Below are 18,740 nucleotides of genomic sequence, written 5' to 3'. Positions count from 1 at the left end.
GCAGGCATGGTGCCCAAACTGCGGCCTTCCTGACTCTAGGCATACCGGTAACTGGCAAAATAAAGGAAACAAGGGATGTAAAGTATACAGTGCATTCAGAAAGTATTCAGACCCCTTGACCTTTTCCACATTTTGTTACGTTACAGCCTTATTCTAAAATTGATTAAATTGTTTTTTTCTCTTCTCATCAATCTAAACACAATACCCAATAACAGCAAAAACAGGTTTGTATATGTATAAAAACACCAGTCTCAACATCAACAGTGAAGCGGCAACTCCGGGATGCTGACCTTCTAGGCAGAGTCGCAAAGAGAAAGCCATATCTCAGACTGCCCATCTTAATCTTTTCTTTTTATTGCCCAGTCTGAGATATGGCTTTTTCTTTGCAACTCTGCCTAGAAGGTCAGCATCCCGGAGTCGCCTCTTCACTGTTGACGTTGAGACTGGTGTTTTGTGGGTACTATTTAATGAAGCTGCCAGTTGAAGACCTGTGAGGCACCTGTTTCTCAAACTAGACAATCTAATGTATTTGTCCTCTTGCTCAGTTGTGCACCGGGGCCTCCCACTCCTCTTTCTATTCTGGTTAGAGCCAGTTTGCGCTGTTCTGTGAAGGGAGTAGTACACAGCGTTGTACGGGATCTTCAGTTTCTTGGCAATTTCTCAGAACAAGAATAAACTGACGAGTTTCAGAAGAAAGTTATTTGTTTCTGGCCATTTTGAGCCTGTAATCAAACCCACAATTGCTGATGCTCCAGATACTCAACTAGTCTCAAGGCCAGTTTTATTGCTTCTTTAAATCAGCACAACAGTTTTCAGCTGTGCTAACATAATGGCAAAAGGGTTTTCTAATGATCAATTAGCCTTTTAAAATGCTAAACTTGGATTAGCAAACACAACGTGCCATTGGAACACAGGACTGATGGTTGCTGATAATGGGCTTCTGTACGCCTATGTAGATATTCCATTAAAAATCTGCCGTTTCCAGCTACAATAGCCATTTACAACATTAACAATGTCTACACTGTATTTCTGATAAATTTTATGTTATTTTAATGGCCAAAAAAACTGCTTTTCTTTTTCTAAGTGACCCCAAACTTTTGAACGGTAGTGTGTGTGTGTATATATATATATATATATGTAAACCTGGGTTTGTAGAGGCAGCAGGACAGTCTCTTGGTCCTGACTTTGTGTCCCTGTATGAAGATCCTCATCCTGGGATCGATGTAGAGGACAGCTGCGTACGCTCGGAACGACCGACGTTCTGGCTTCCTGTATGAGGGGAAGTGATGTCATCAACATAAACACACAATCCTAGGTAGTCTTCAGGTCACACGACACAGGAAAAACTTCATTTGAAACGTTCTTACCCACACAGACCCCATACTTACACTCCCTCTGAAGGAGTCCCAGCCATCAGGATATCCTGGTGGTCTGTCTCCACATCCAGCTCTGGTTCTCTGGTGTCCATCAACTTCAGGTTATAGATGATCACCAGAGTACCTACACACACAGTTCAGATTATAGATTATCACCTAGACAGACAGACACTCCGACACACAACCGCATGCTGACACACACACACACACACACACACAATAGACACACCCACAGCCACACGTCTCACCGCTGCTGCCCTCCATCTTGTTAAATTGTTCCATCAGCTGCTGTTCGTTTTTAAAAGGAGAGTATTTGTAGATGAGCTCCGTCTCTATGGCAAACTTCTCAGGGTCGCCTGTGATTGGCTGTCTGGTCAGTAGGTCCCAGGTGGGCAGGGGTACGATCACCTGACAGAGGAGACAAATGGACAACCTTAAGATACACACTGAAACACTTCTCAAGAGGTGATGTTATCTGTTGTTTCAAATAGGTGGACATAGTCACTAAAGGCTCTCAGTAAGTCAGAGTATAACACGACAGTCACAAAATAAAAACAATGTTTTAAGACAATTGACATATCATCACTGTGTCTGCTGGATGGGAGAGTGCCTGCTTCAGCTGATCCCTGACACCTCACCTCGTCAAGCCCCTCCTCCTCGTGGAACGTTCTAGACAGGAACAGGCAGGACAGAGTGTTGTCCTTCTTGGTGAACAAAACAAAGTCTTTCCCAATACGCATGGAGCCCCTAGAGAGAAACACACACACAAACGATGTGGCTCACTTGGTGAGAGCGTGGCACTAGCAACCCCAAGGTCGCAGGTTCGATCAATGCGAGGATCACATACAAACACTATAAATGTATGCACTAAATGTATGTACTGTAGGTAGATTTGAATGAAAGTGTCTGCAAAGGGGTATATATTATGTGCGAGAGAGGATTAAAGTGTCTTACGATTTGAGTCCGTTTCCATACTGGCCGATGTGAGTAGAATCTGGTGTACGCTTAGTGGACTTCCCAAATTGGATCACATGGGTCGCCTCGTCTGAGAGAGAGAGATGGGAGGGAAATATAACCGTCATATATGGTTGACTGTTGCATACTATGGCATTTCTTATAACTCATATATAGATATGTGGATCAACTTTATTACGGTCTACTTTAGTCATTTTATTTTAATGGAACTCACTGGGGTCCATTCCTGTGCCGTCGTCTAAGAAACATAGCATGTAGCCTCCACGCAAGTCTTGTCTCTTCTCTGTTGGCCACGAGGGGAAGAGAGGTTAGACACACGTTACAACAGGAGGTGGATAAGAAAGAGAGCCACACACAGGTTAGATACAAGAGGGGGAAAAGAGATAGCATAACACACGGAACTAGTACCGAAATAGATGGCTTTTTCAATAGCTGAAACTAAGCCTACTAAAATCAGAACTAGTCAAATTCTGGGTGTAGCTTATAATTAAAATCAGTAGTACAGTAACCATTGGCACTGTAGGTATTGTAGATTGTTGATAGGCAGCGTGATCTGTATAGTAGTGTCAGAGGGGTGAGCAATGTAAATTATTCCATATAGATTTGTGTCTATGTACCGGTGTATGAAGCAATATGTACAGTGGGGAGAACAAGTATTTGATACACTGCCGATTTTGCAGGTTTTCCTACTTACAAAGCATGTAGAGGTCTGTAATTTTTATCATAGGTACACTTCAACTGTGAGAGACGGAATCTATAACAAAAATCCAGAAAATCACATTGTATGATTTTTATGTAATTCATTTGCATTTTATTGCATGACATAAGTATTTGATACATCAGAAAAGCAGAACTTAATATTTGGTACAGAAACCTTTGTTTGCAATTACAGAGATCATACGTTTCCTGTAGGTCTTGACCAGGTTTGCACACACTGCAGCAGGGATTTTGGCCCACTCCTCCATACAGACCTTCTCCAGATCCTTCAGGCTTCGGGGCTGTCGCTGGGCAATACAGACTTTCAGCTCCCTCCAAAGATTTTCTATTGGGTTCAGGTCTGGAGACTGGCTAGGCCACTCCAGGACCTTGAGATGCTTCTTACGGAGCCACTCCTTAGTTGCCCTGGCTGTGTGTTTTGGGTCGTTGTCATGCTGGAAGACCCAGCCACGACCCATCTTCAATGCTCTTACTGAGGGAAGGAGGTTTTTGGCCAAGATCTCGCGATACATGGCCCCATCCATCCTCCCCTCAATACGGTGCAGTCGTCCTGTCCCCTTTGCAGAAAAGCATCCCCAAAGAATGATGTTTCCACCTCCATGCTTCACGGTTGGGATGGTGTTCTTGGGGTTGTACTCATCCTTCTTCTTCCTCCAAACACGGCGAGTGGAGTTTAGACCAAAAAGCTATATTTTTGTCTCATCAGACCACATGACCTTCTCCCATTCCTCCTCTGGATCATCCAGATTGTCATTGGCAAACTTCAGACGGGCCTGGACATGCGCTGGCTTGAGCAGGGGGACCTTGCGTGCGCTGCAGGATTTTAATCCATGACGGCGTAGTGTGTTACTAATGGTTTTCTTTGAGACTGTGGTCCAGCTCTCTTCAGGTCATTGACCAGGTCCTGCCGTGTAGTTCTGGGCTGATCCCTCACCTTCCTCATGATCATTGATGCCCCACGAGGTGAGATCTTGCATGGAGCCCCAGACCGAGGGTGATTGATCATCATCTTGAACTTCTTCCATTTTCTAATAATTGCGCCAACAGTTGTTGCCTTCTCACCAAGCTGCTTGCCTATTGTCCTGTAGCCCATCCCAGCCTTGTGCAGGTCTACAATTTTATCCCTGATGTCCTTACACAGCTCTCGTCTTGGCCATTGTGGAGAGGTTGGATTCTGTTTGATTGAGTGTGTGGACAGGTGTCTTTTATACAGGTAACGAGTTCAAGCAGGTGCAGTTAATACAGGTAATGAGTGGAGAACAGGAGGGCTTCTTAAAGAAAAACTAACAGGTCTGTGAGAGCCGGAATTCTTACTGGTTGGTAGGTGATCAAATACTTATGTCATGCAATAAAATGCAAATTAATTACTTCAAAATCATACAATGTGATTTTCTGGATTTTTGTTTTAGATTCCGTCTCTCACAGTTGAAGTGTACATATGATAAAAATTACAGACCTCTACATGCTTTGTAAGTAGGAAAACCTGTAAAATCGGCAGTGTATCAAATACTTGTTCTCCCCGACTGTATGTGTGTAAGTGTGTGTGTGTACCTGTGTAGATGTCAATCCGGGTGGCATTTGCATCCCTGTAGGAGATGATTGGCAGGTGACAGACCAATCAGAAGACAGATAAAACCAGTGTGGTTAGATGTGGTTCCTATTAGAAGGCTTTTATTTCAGAATATAGATAACAATAACACATTCATTTCCCACAGGTTTAATCCTGAATCAGTTCAGTATTGTGTTTTGCTGCAATTGTGATTTACTAACACCTATGCATGATGTCCCACATACATACAAACATTTTGGATGGGTAGAAGAAAAAAGAATTGTGGGTAAGAACAGAGAGAAGTGCATTGTTGGTACCTGGAGTTGTCCACCAGCTCAGCCAGAGCTCCAAACAGGAACTCATGTGTCGTTCTGGAAACAAACAACCAACCAACCAATCAACCTACAGTTCTGGTCCTTAAAAAGGTACATTTCCAAAACGCTTTGCTAAGGTAAGGAGAGTGCGTGCCAGCGAGCACAATTGCAAGTCAGTGTAAACATCAGTATGTTCAATGTGGGTGGAGGTTGGGCCCTGTGATATCATCAGGCCGGGGTTGGGTAACATCATTGGAGTTGTGGGGTGTGGTGACTCATTGGTTTAAGTCGACAGCTGGGGTAATGGGGCAGAATGGAACCTGATGTAGATTTTGGATGGGACACTATGTGATACTGGTAGTCAACCAGCCCTAGTTACTTGAATACATGCAGGTTTGAAGCACCTGAATCAGAAACAGAAAAATCAGCCTTGGGGCAAATTATTATTATACTACTAAGTAATGGACCTTTTCCATAGCAGCACCCGAGTGTCTCTAGTGATTAAAGTGATCCATTGTTATTATTTCATCAGTGTTTCTCCATCACCCAGGGTGACATTAAATACATGCAGTGAATTCTGAAAGTATTCAGACCCCTTGACTTTTTCCACATTTTGTTACGTTACAGCCTTATTCTAAAATTGATTAAAGTACTTTCCCCCCCTCAATCTATACACAATACCCCATAACGACAAAGCAAAAACAGGTTTTTAGAAATGTTTGCCAATTTATTAAAAATAAAAAACAGAAATACCTTATTTACATAAGTATTCAGACCCTTTGATATGAGACTCGAAATTGAGCTCAGGTGCATCCTGTTTCCATTGATCAGCCTTGAGATGTTTCTACAACTTGGAGTCCACCTGTGGTAAATTCAATTGATTGGACATGATTTGGAAAGGCACACAACTGTCTATATAAGGTTCCACAATTGACAGTGCATGTCAGAGCAAAAACCAATCCATGAGGTCGAAGGAATTGTCCGTAGAGCTCCAAGACAGGACTGTGTCAAGGCACAGATCTGGGGAAGGGTACCAAATCATGTCTGCAGCATTGAAGGTCCCCAAGAACACAGTGGCCTCCATCATTCTTAAATGGAAGAAGTTTGGAACCACCACCTCTTCCTAGAGCTGGCCGCCCGGCCAAACTGAGCAATCGGGGGAGAAGGGCCTTGGTCAGAGAGGAGACCAAGAACCCGATGGTCACTGACGGAGCTCCAGAGTTCCTCTGTGGAGATGGGAGAACCTTCCAGAAGGACAACCATCTCTGCAGCACTCACCAATCAGGCCATTATGGTAGAGTGGCCAGATGGAAGCCACTCCTCTGTAAAAGGCACATGACAGCCTGCTTGGAGTTTGCCAAAAATAACCTAAAGTACTCTCAGACCATAAGAAACAAGACTCTCTGGTCTGTTGAAACCAAGATTGAACTCTTTGGCCTGAATGGCAAGTGTCACGTCTGGAGGAAACCTGGCATTATCCCTACGGTGAAGCATGGTGGTGGCAGCATCATGCTGTGGGGATATTTGTCAGTGGCAGGGACTGGGAGACTAGTCAGGATCGAGGGAAAGATGAACGGAGGAAAGTACTGAGAGATCCTTGATGAAAACCTGCTCCAGAGCGCTCAGGACCTCAGACTGGGGCGAAGGTTCACCTTCCAACAGGACAACGACCCTAAGCACACAGCCAAGACAACGCAGGAGTGGCTTCGGGACAAGTCTCTGAATGTTCTTGAGTGGCCCAGCCAGAGCCCGGACTTGAACCCGATCGAACATCTCTGGAGACCAGAAAATAGCTGTGCAGCGACACTCCCCATCCAACCTGACAGAGCTTGAGAGGATCTGCAGAGAAGAATGGGAGAAACTCCCCAAATACAGGTGTGCCAAGCTTGTACCATCATACCCAAGAAGACATGGCTGTAATCGCTGCCAACGCTGCTTCAACAAAGTACTGAGCAAAGGGTCTGAATACTCATGTAAATGTTATTTTCCCCATCTTTTTCTGTATTTTTTCTTTACTTGCAAACATTTATAAAAACCTGTTTTTGCTTCATCATTATGGGGTATTGTGTGTAGATTGAGGGAGGAAAAAACAATTTAATAAATTTTAGAATAAGTCTATAACTTAACAAAATGTGGTAAAGGTGTCTGAATACTTTCCGAATGCACTGTATGAATAGAAGATTCAACAAACTCTGCATAATCAAAACAGTTGCTTTTTGAGAAGGTGTTTAAGGGATTCTCCAGTACTTTTGTATACTTTTTAGCCAGTAGTTCTTAACGTAGCCCCCACGAGCCAAAATTGCGTACTACACCACATATGCGCAGATACAGTTGAAGTCGGAAGTTTACATACACCTTTGCCACATATATTTTTTTCACAATTCCTGACATTTAATCCTAGTAAAAATTCCCTGTTAGTTAGGATCACCACTTTATTTTAAGAATGTGAAATGTCCGAATAATACAGTCATGGTCAAAAGTTGAGAATGACACAAGTATTGGTCTTCACAAAGTTTACTGCTTCAGTGTTTTTAGATATTTTTGTCAGATGTTACTATGGTATACTGAAGTATAATTACAAGCATTCCATAACTGTCAAAGGCTTTTATTGACAAGTACATTAAGTTTATGCTGAGAGTCAATATTTGCAGTGTTGACCCTTCTTTTTCAAGACCTCTGCAATCCGCCCTGGCATGCTGTCAATTAACTTCTGGGCCACATCCTGAATGATGGCAGCCCATTCTTGCAAAATCAATGCTTGGAGTTTGTGGGTTTTGGTTTGTCCACCCGCCTCTTGAGGATTGACCACAAGTTCTCAAATGGGATTAAGGTCTGGGGAGTTTCCTTGCCATGGACCCAAAATGTCGATGTTTTGTTCCCCGAGCCACTTAGTTTTCCCTTTTGCCTTATGGCAAGGTGCTCCATCATGCTGTAAAAGGCATTGTTCGTCACCAAACTGTTCTTGGATGGTTGGGAGAAGTTGCTCTTGGAGGATGTGTTGGTACCATTCTTTATTCATAGCTGTGTTCTTAGGCAAAATTGTGAGTGAGCCCACTCCCTTGGCTGAGAAGCAACCCCACACATCCATCCTCCAAAAGTCTTCGCCTCACTGTGCGTGCAGATGCACTCACACCTGCCTGCTGCCATTCCTGAGCAAGCTTTGCACTGGTGGTGCCCCGATCCCGCAGCTTAATCAACTTTAGGAGACGGTCCTGGCGCTTGCTGGACTTTCTTGGGCGCCCTGAAGCCTTCTTCACAACAATTGAACCTCTCTCCTTGAAGTTCTTGATGATCCGATACATTTTACATTTTAGTCATTTAGCAGACGCTCTTATCCAGAGCGACTTACAGTTAGTGAGTGCATACATTTTTCATACTGGCCCCCCCCGTGGGAATCGAACCCACAACCCTAGTGTTGCAAGCCCCATGCTCTACCAACTGAGCTACAAACTGGTTGATTTAGGTGCAATCTTACTAGCAGCAATATTCTTGCCTGTGAAGCCCTTTTTGTGCAAAGCAATGATGACGGCACGTTTCCTTGCAGGTAACCATGGTTAACAGAGGAAGAACAATGATTTCAAGCACCACCCTCATTTTAAAGCTTCCAGTCTGTTATTCTAACTCAATCAGCATGACAGAGTGATCTCCAGCCTTGTTCTCGTCAACACTCTCACCTGTGTTAACGAGAGAATCACTGACATGATGTCAGCTGGTCCTTTTGTGGCAGTGGAAATGTTTTTTGGGGGATTAAGTTCATTTTCATGGCAATGAGGGACTTTGCAATTAATTGCAATTCATCTGATCACTCTTCATAACATTCTGGAGTATATGCAAATTGCCATCATAAAAACTGAGGGAGCAGACTTTGTGAAAATATTTGTGTCACCTCAAAACTTTTGACCACGGCTGTAGTAGAGAGAATGATTTATTTCTGCTTTTATTTCTTTAATCACATTCCCAGTGGGTCAGAAGTTTACATACACTCAATTAGTATTTGGTAGCATTGCCTTTAAATTGTTTAACTTGGGTCAAACGTTTCAGGTAGCCTTCCACAAGCTTCCCACAATAAGTTGGGTGAAATTTGGCCCATTCCTCCTGACAGAGCTGGTGTAACTGAGTCAGGTTTGTAGGCCTACTTGCTCGCACATGCTTTTCCAGTTCTGCCCACAGATTTTCTATAGGATTGAGGTCATGGCTTTGTGATGACCACTCCAATACCTTGACTTTGTTGTCCTTAAGCCATTTTGCCACAACTTTGGAAGTATGCTTGGGGTCATTGTCCATTTGGAAGACCCATTTCCGACCAAGCTTTAACTTCCTGACTGATGTCTTGAGATGTTGCTTCAATATATCCACATAATTGTCCTTCCTCATGATGCCATCTATTTTGTGAAGTGCACCAGTCCCTCCTGCAGCAAAGCACCCCGACAGCATGATGCTGCCACCCCTGTGCTTCACGGTTGGGATGGTGTTCTTCGCCTTGCAAGCCCCCCTTTTTCCTCCAAACATAACGATGGCCATTATGGCCAAACAGTTATATTTTTGTTTCATCAGACCTGAGGACATTTCTCCAAAAAGTACGATCTTTGTCCCCATGTGCAGTTGTAAACCGTAGTCTGCCTTTTTTATGGCGGTTTTGGAGCAGTGGCTTCTTCCTTGCAGAGCGGCCTTTCAGGTTACGTCGATATAGGACTCATTTTACTGTGGATATAGATACTTTTGTACCCGTTTCTTCCAGCATCTTCTCAAGGTCCTTTGCTGTTGTTCTGGGATTGATTTGCACTTTCCGCACCAAAGTACGTTCATCTCTAGGAGACAGAACGCGTCTCCTTCCTGAGCGGTATGACGGCTGCGTGGTCCCATGGTGTTTATACAGTGAGGGAAAAAAGTATTTGATCCCCTGCTGATTTTGTACGTTTGCCCACTGACAAAGACATGATCAGTCTATAATTTTAATGATAGGCTTATTTGAACAGAGAGACAGAATAACAACAATAAAGTCCAGAAAAACGCATGTAAAAAATGCTATAAATTGATTTGCATTTTAATGAGGGAAATAAGTATTTGACCCCTCTGCAAAACATGACTTTGTACTTGGTGGCAAAACCCTTGTTGGCAATCACAGAGGTCAGACGTTTCTTGTAGTTGGCCACCAGGTTTGCACACATCTCAGGAGGGATTTTGTCCCACTCCTCTTTGCAGATCTTCTCCAAGTCATTAAGGTTTCGAGCCTGACGTTTGGCAACTCGAACCTTCAGCTCCCTCCACAGATTTTCTATGGGATTAAGGTCTGGAGACTGGCTAGGCTCCAGGACCTTAATGTGCTTCTTCTTGAGCCACTCCTTTGTTGCTTTAGCCGTGTGTTTTGGGTCATTGTCATGCTGGAATACCCATCCACGACCCATTTTCAATGCCCTGGCTGAGGGAAGGAGGTTCTCACCCAAGATTTGACGGTACATGGCCCCGTCCATCATCCCTTTGATGCGGTGAAGTTGTCCTGTCCCCTTAGCAGAAAAACACCCCCAAATCATAATGTTTACACCTCCATGTTTGACGGTGGGGATGGTGTTCTTGGGGTCATAGGCAGCATTCCTCCTCCTCCAAACACAGCGAGTTGAGTTGATGCCAAAGAGCTTGATTTTGGTCTCATCTGACCACAACACTTTCACCCAGTTCTCCTCTGAATCATTCAGATGTTCATTGGCAAACTTCAGACGGGCCTGTATATGTGCTTTCTTGAGCAGGGGGACCTTGCGGGCGCTGCAGGATTTCAGTCCTTCACGGCGTAGTGTGTTACCAATTGTTTTCTTGGTGACTATGGTCCCAGCTGCCTTGACATCATTGACAAGATCCTCCCGTGTAGTTCTGGGCTGATTCCTCACCGTTCTCATGATCATTGCAACTCCACGAGGTGAGATCTTGCATGGAGCCCCAGGCCGAGGGAGATTGACAGGTCTTTTGTGTTTCTTCCATTTGCGAATAATCGCACCAACTGTTGTCACCTTCTCACCAAGCTGCTCAGCGATGGTCTTGTAGCCCATTCCAGCCTTGTGTAGGTCTACATCCTTGGAGAGCTCTTTGGTCTTGGCCATGGTGGAGAGTTTGGAATCTGATTGATTGATTGCTTCTGTGGACAGGTGTCTTTTATACAGGTAACAAACTGAGATTAGGAGCACTCCCTTTAAGAGTGTGCTCCTAATCTCAGCTCGTTACCTGTATAAAAGACACCTGGGAGCCAGAAATCTTTCTGATTGAGAGGGGGTCAAATACTTATTTCCCTCATTAAAATGCAAATCAATCTATAACATTTTTGACATGTGTTTTTCTGGATTATTTTGTTGTTATTCTGTCTCTCACTGTTCAAATAAACCTACCATTAAAATTATAGACTGATAATTTATTTGTCAGTGGGCAAATGTACAAAATCAGCAGGGGATCAAATACTTTTTTCCCTCACTGTACTTGCGTACTATTGTTTGTATAGATGAACGTTTGTATATACCTTCAGCCGTTTGGAAATTGCTCCCAAGGATGAACCAGAGGTCTACAATGTTTTTTCTGAGGTGTATGTAAACTTCTGACCCACTGGAATTGTGATACAGTGAATTATAAGTGAAATAATCTGTCTGTAAACAATTGTTGGAAAAAGTACTTGTGTCATGCACAAAGTAGATGTCCTAACCGACTTGCCAAAACTATAGTTTGTTAACAAGAAATTTGTGGAGTGGTTGAAAAACAAGTTTTAATGACTCCAACGTAAGTGTATGTAAACTTCCGACTTCAACTGTATGTGCAACATGTCAATGCTTGCTTTCTCGCTCTGCTCTGTGTGATTCTTGCTAGCTGTCACTCAAATGGCGAGGGGCTGAATCTCATTGGCTGGAACGCAAATTGCTAGGGAGCCCACATGTACAAAATGTTCTTATTAAATGGAAAACAAATATATTTTGATTAAGTAAGTATTCAACCCCTGAGTCAATATGTTAGAAATACCATTGGCAGCGATTACGGCTTTGAGTCTTTCTGGACAAGTCTCGAAGAGCTTTGCAAACCTGGATTGTACAATATTTGCCTATTATTCTTTAAAAAATTATTCAAGCTCTGTCAAGTTGGTTATTGATCATTGCTAGACAGTCATTTTCAAATCTTGCCATAGATTTTCAAGCCGATTTATGTCAAAAATGTAACCAGGCCACTCAGGAACATTCAATGTTGTCTTGGTAAGTAACTCCAGTGTATATTTGGCCTTGAGTTTTAGGTTATTGTCCTGCTGAAAGGTGGATTTGTTTCCCAGTGTCTGAAGTAGACTGAACCAGGTTTTCCTCTAGGACTTTGCCTGTGCTCAGCTCTATTCCTTTTCTTTTTATCCTAAATAACTCCCTAGTCTTTGCCGATGACAAACATACCCATAACATGATGCAGCCACCACCATGCTTGAAAATATGAAGAGTGGTACTCAGTGATGTGTTGTATTTGCCCCAAACATAATGTTTTGTATTCAGGACAAAAATGTTTTGCAGAATTACTTTAGTGCCTTATTGCAAACTGGATGGATGTTTGGGATTATTTGTATTCTGTACAGGCTCCCTTCTTTTCACTCTGTCAATTAGGTTAGCATTGTGGAGTAACTACAATGTTGTTGATCCCCAGTTCTCCCCTACCACAAGCCATTTAACTATGTAACTGGTTTAAATCACCATTGGCTTCATGGTGAAATTCCTGAGTGGTTTCCTTCCTCTCCATCAACCGAGTTAAGAAGGACACCTGTATCATTGTAGTGACTGGGTGTATTGATACACCATCCAAAGTGTAATTAATAACTTCACCATGTTCAGAGGGAAAGTCAATGTCTGCTATTATAATTATTATTTTTATTTTATTTTTTTTACACACATCTACCAATAGGTGCCCTTCTTTGCAAGGCATTGGAAAACCTCCCTGGTCTTTGTCGTTGAATCTGTGCTTGAAATGTATTGCTCAACTGAAGGACCTTACATATAATTGTATGTGTGGGGTACAGAGATGGGGTCATCATTCAAAAATCATGTTAGACACCATTATTGCACACAGAGTGAGTACATTCAACTTATCTGACTTGTTAAGCAAATTTTTACTCCTGAAATTATTTAGGCGTGCCATAACAAAGGGGTTGAATACTCAAGACATTTCAGCTTTAAATGTTTTATTAATTTGTAAAAAAGTGTAAAAACATAATTACTTTAACATTATGGGGTATTGTGTGTAGATCAGTGACATAAAAAATAAATGTAATCAATTTTAAATTCGGGCTTTAACAACAAAATGTGGAAAAAGTCTAGCTCCTCCCACCAGCCTCCACTGGGGGAAATGTAGGGAAAATGGCACAGCACAGCTTCCAGAAAACAGACGGTTTCAAACTAGGGATTTCATGGCTAATTGAGGTAAGAAAGTCATTATGCTCATAGGTTATGCATGTATGAACTACACATTGACACATCTAGCCCAAAGCGGGAGGTTTAAAAAATACTTACTAGTCTCCAAAGTACCGAAGCATGTCCTTAACCCATGTTCACAGTTAGCCATTGTTATGTAAAGTCCATCAAAAAGTCCCCAGCGATCTCACCTTGGCCCCAAGTAAGAGCAGGTCCGATGAGGCCATGGCCCAGTGAGTTTGTGTCTGAGATTCTCTACTGGAGTGTTTCATATTTATGTAATTGTGTAGCACTGCCTGGCTACCCAAACTCCTTGCTCCGGCCAAACACTACGCCACGCCCACAGACGTTAGTGTCTTCTCCGCAATAAGTTTAGATATGAATACCTCTCAGACGATTTCTAGAAAGTAAACATATTCTAACCGTTCCGATTGGTCCCAGAAACCGATGGGTTAGGCCAGAGCCAGAACACGTGGGTAAAGCGTCATTTCTGAAAATGTGTCATTGGCTTTGATACTCTGGTTAGAAATGATCCCATCGCTGATGACTTTGTTTTGTACAACACCCTTCATTTTGAGGTCACCACAAACTACTTCAATGAAGGCAGTCTCAGACTGAAGTATATAGCGAACATAGAGGAGCGGAAGAATTCAGTTTGAGTCGTCAGGCAATGTGTAGCAGATGTGTTCTGGTGAACTAAGTAACTTTGCTCGAGACCTGAACACGCATGCTAGCTCCCAGAAAGAATGCCAAGTGGGCCAACATGGTCTTAGGGCGCATGGACGATCCAGGTTTGATTGCAGTTTGTATCCTTCTTCCTCTTTGGCTGTTCCATTCATTCATCCCAGTGAAGGCAAGACATTATACTTTCCTTTTGTTGTTTGAGAGGAAATGCCACAGGAGAGGGTGGAGTGCATGAAGTATTAACCTCGGGCAGCAGGTATAAGAGGCTTTAGGAAGCTAAACCTCCTCTAAAATAGTTTTACCTTATTTTTAGAATACCTTGTTATACCTGTTATGATCTCTATCCTCTCCAAACGTGAGAACATAAAAATGCCCCTGTGGGGATATTATTCCTTGCTCTGGCAAACCATGAATGTGGCGTTATTTACATGTGGCCAGAGTTCAACAGCACTCTGCATGAAGAAGTACAGTATGTGTGTGTGTTTTCAGGGGTGGGGGTGTTAAGAATCCTCAAATGAAAATCTCACATTGCCTGCATCATCATCAAGCATCATATACAGTTGGTCTCTGGTGATTTCATGAGTCCTACATAGTCAGGCTGTGCTTAGACTCATATCCAATATGATTAATTAATGCCCATTTTATGTAAACAGGGCTTTATATGTTGAAGCCTCCCAGTGAAATATCTTCACGTTTTGAGGGGAGAGTATTGATCTACAAGTTGCATCAGCTATTTATGGGGTGATGTTTGATGGTGTTAGTCTCTCTTTCTCATCTTGGCCTTAGTCCAAAGTGCATCACTCCTGTCCATAAATCACTTATACCAGTGGCCTTCTCTGAGCCCTTAGCTGCCAAACAGTAGTTGTTTATGTAGTGTTTTCAGGGAGGTAGCTAAAGTTCAGACACCCTGGACAGCTGTCATGTATCAACTGGATCCATCAATGACTTTGTTATGTAGGTACCATTAGCAGCCATTTTCATCGACTTTCTACTCCTCCGCGTTTTGCTTATGAAGGTCTTTCAACCGTATGATGTAGCAATATTTTGCGGTAAAAACGCTTTTTAGCGTAACCGTTCCTTTTTATGTAGTCTATTCAACCATCTTGTGACATTTCAAAAAGACACAATTTTAGTCACTCATGTTGTTGACTGTCAAGGAATGCAATGTCCTGCTCCATAGTGTGGGCAGTCTGTAAATCATTCTCACTTGCCGGGCACAATGACATTCCTCTCTTCTTTACAATGTCCACATTGGAAAAACGTGTTGTGTAATACTTTCATGTGTCTTTTGTAATTTGTGACCTCCATGTGATGTGTGTAGTATTAATGATTCATGAAAACTATGAAATAACACATATGGAATCATGTAGTAACCCAAAAAGTGTTAAACAAATCAAAATATATTATATATTTGAGATTCTTTAAAGTAGACACCCTTTGCCTTGATTTCAGCGTTGCACACTCTTGGCATTCTCTCAACCAGCTTCATGAGGTAGTCACCTGGAATGCATTTCAATTAACAGGTGTGCCTTGTTAAAGGTTAATTTGTGGAATTTCTTTCCTTCTTAATGCGTTTGAGCCAATCAGGTAGGGGTGGTATACAGAAGATATTTGGTAAAAGACCAAGTCCATATTATGGCAAGCACAGCTAAAATAAGCAAAGAGAAACAACAGTCCATCATTACTTTAAGACATGAAGGTCAGTCAATATGGAATATTTCAAGAACTTTGAAAGTTTCTTCAAGTGCAGTTGCAAAAACCATCAAGCACTATGATGTAACTGGCTCTCATGAGGACCACCACAGGAAAAGAAGACCCAGAGTTACCTCTGCTGCAGAGGATAAGCTCATTAGAGTTAACTGCACCTCAGATTGCAGCCCAAATAAATGCTTCACAGAGTTCAAGTAACATACATCTCAACATCAACTGTTCAGAGGAGAATGCGTGTATCAGGCCTTCCTGGTCAAATTGCTGCAAAGAAACCACTACTAAAGGACACCAATAAGAAGAGGAGACTTGCTTGGGTCAAGAAACACAAGCAATGGACATTAGACCGGTGGAAATCTGTCCTTTGGTCTGATGAGTCAAAATTTGAGATTTTTGGTTCCAACCGCCGTGTCTTTGTAAGACGCAGAGTAGGTGAATGGATGATCTCCGCATGTGTGGTTCCCACCATGAAGCATGGAGGAGAAGGTGTGATGGTGCTTTGCTGGTAACACTGTCTGTGATTTATTTAGAATTCAAGGCACACTTAACCAGCATGGCTACCACAGCATTCTGCAGCAATATGCCATCCCATCTGGTTTGCACTTAGTCTGACTATTATTTGTTTTTCAAAAGGACAATGACCCAAAACATAGTGATGGAGTGCTGCATCAGATGACCTGGCCTCCACAATCACCCGACCTCAACCCAATTGAGATGGTTTGGGATGAGTTGAACCGCAGAGTGAAGGAAAAGCAGCCAACAAGTGCTCAGTATATGTGGGAACTCCTTCAAGACTGTTGGAAAAGCATTCCTCATGAAGCTGGTTGAGAGAATGCCAAGAATGTGCAAAGCTGTCATCAAGGCAAAGGGGTGGCTACTTTGAAGAATCTAAAATATAAAATATATTTTCATTTGTTTAACACTTTTTGGGTTACTACATTATTCCATGTGTGTTATTTCATAGTTTTGATGTCTTCAATATTATTCTACAATGTAGAAAATTGTAAAAATAAAGAAAAACCCTTGAACGAGTAGGTGTGTCCAAACTTTTGACTGGTACTGTGTGTGTGTGTGTGTAAAATATATATATATATATACTGCAGGCGGTACTTACGAGTTGGTGTGCAGATACTCGAAGGTGAGCTGAGCCCTGTTCAGGGTGCTGTAGTTTGAGTAGGCCATCGCCACTCGTTAAAAGCTACTTCCTGGTCTTCTTTCTGACTTCCTCTCAGTCCGGTGTGGCTTTTCAAGAGCTCTATTCAAGAGCTTCATGCACCTACAGAATCACAGCAGCAGTCAGCTCCACTGGTCAAACGTATGCATGGTGTCAAGGATTTATGATTGTGTGAAATAACAAGAGCCTGGAATATAATTAGCTTTCATTAAGATCAAAGGGCAATTCCACAGTAACGGAATTACGCTGAGACTCCGATTTTTTCACTTAAAAATGTAAGCCAAACAAAAAACATTGATTTCAAAGAACCATACAACTCTATGCACAATGACTACTTTGAACACAGTAAAAAATATAAAAAAATACACTGTTGCTGGAAAAACTGTGCAGATCCAAAGTTTGTTAAAATCTCCCTTAGTTTTATTATCAGTTTGTCAATAAATGTATCTGCACACTTCTTCCTGTAAATGTGGTTCTATAAAATGTTCAGTGGAAATTGTTAAAAGTAGTCCTTGTGCAATTTTAAACTTTGAAATCAATGGTTTTTGTTTGCTATACTATACATCTTAAAGTGAATCTGAGTGTCAGCGTAATTCCGTTACAATGGAATTGCCCAGAACAAATACCACTGGAGGAAAAGCCTCTAGATATCTGATACTTCATCTGAACAGAAAGAATAAGTCCTGTTGAAAAGTAAGTATGAGTATTCAAACTTGGAAATAAGTCCTGTGGTGGTTGGCAACCTCTGCCAATTCATGGCTGGGTTTGAGTGCTTTTTCTTGAGGTAAAGACATGTTGCTACTTAGTACTATGACAGTCTCTCTATCAACACACAAACAAGCTCCACTCCTGTCCTGTTTATAGCTTGCCAGCTTGTAGATCTAAAAAAACAGAAAGGAGTTACTTCTGGTTGGTTCAGCCATTCCTATGGTGAAAATGAATGGGGAAAGAACTGGGTTTTGGGATAAATGCCAAAAATATGGTCTTTAGTTAACACAGGCTTAGGAGTTCCTATACGTTTTGTTATATGATATAATAGTCAGTTAACATGACCTTTATGAATTATGAAACCTTTGTGCTTTTTCTGATTACATAAATGCTTCAAAATCCACAAAAAATGATGTTAGCTGATTAAGATCTCATAGAACAAAACATAAAAGATATCCTACCCCTGTGACATTAATTTGGCCGTTTATCAAAAAACCGTACAAAAACACTATTTTCCCATAGGCTTTGTCCAACGAACGAAGGCGGAGTTATTGCCTAGAAAAAGATGCCACTACTAATTTCTCTCTATAGACCACGCGCCAGGTAACACTCCACTTTCAAACGGGCCCGCCGAGAAGAGAACACTCACGTGGGAGGCCTGTTAGTGCTGTTAATCTGGATCATTCCATAAGACTCATCTAGGCTAAATCTTGACGTAATTTTTATTATCGAGTATGGATGAGTAAAGAGACGATGTTATTGTCAATGTTGGCGAGTTGCAATGTCCAGTCATGCTTTAACAAATGGTTCGTCTACTGACCAAGTTAACTAGCAACCTATCTTGGCTCTCACACCCACAATATCTGGTAGCTACCCATCCATGTACGTTAGCTAGCTAGCTAGTTGGGTAACGTAAACACCTGTAAAGAGCACATTAGCATGTATATTTATCCAATATGCAAACCGTTTAGAGCGCCAGCAGCTTCAAATTGACTTTAGGTCCGTGTAAAACATCCGTCGAATCGATAACTATGTTACATTTCTGAATACAACCAACTCTACAGGCCGCGAAAACCTCCTCCTTTCTCCCCTCCCTCACAGTACTGCGCACAGAGGAGAGGAAGG

General features: G+C 42.2%; 1 protein-coding gene across 1 annotated transcript in view; it reads right to left on the bottom strand.

The window, feature by feature from the left end:
• LOC311141889 (ATPase MORC2-like) overlaps positions 1-18,722 on the bottom strand; it is a 32,874-nt gene extending 14,152 nt beyond the window's left edge. The window contains exons 1-10 of the mRNA XM_084177387.1: positions 18,580-18,722; positions 16,848-17,009; positions 4,935-4,988; positions 4,620-4,654; positions 2,566-2,634; positions 2,331-2,421; positions 2,015-2,123; positions 1,625-1,784; positions 1,389-1,500; positions 1,144-1,269 (exon numbers count right to left, since the gene is read on the bottom strand). Of these exons, the coding sequence (XP_084033513.1) occupies positions 1,144-1,269; positions 1,389-1,500; positions 1,625-1,784; positions 2,015-2,123; positions 2,331-2,421; positions 2,566-2,634; positions 4,620-4,654; positions 4,935-4,988; positions 16,848-16,915 (824 nt within the window). The 5' untranslated portion in view covers positions 16,916-17,009; positions 18,580-18,722. The remainder of the gene's footprint in view (positions 1-1,143; positions 1,270-1,388; positions 1,501-1,624; positions 1,785-2,014; positions 2,124-2,330; positions 2,422-2,565; positions 2,635-4,619; positions 4,655-4,934; positions 4,989-16,847; positions 17,010-18,579) is intronic.
• Positions 18,723-18,740: the final 18 nt, after the last annotated feature.

Source organism: Coregonus lavaretus (assembly GCF_964263955.1).
Source record: "Coregonus lavaretus genome assembly, chromosome: 14".
Classification (NCBI taxonomy): domain Eukaryota; kingdom Metazoa; phylum Chordata; class Actinopteri; order Salmoniformes; family Salmonidae; genus Coregonus; species Coregonus lavaretus.
Note: the sequence above shows the minus strand (reverse complement) of the source record. Positions and strands in the feature narration are given on the sequence as shown.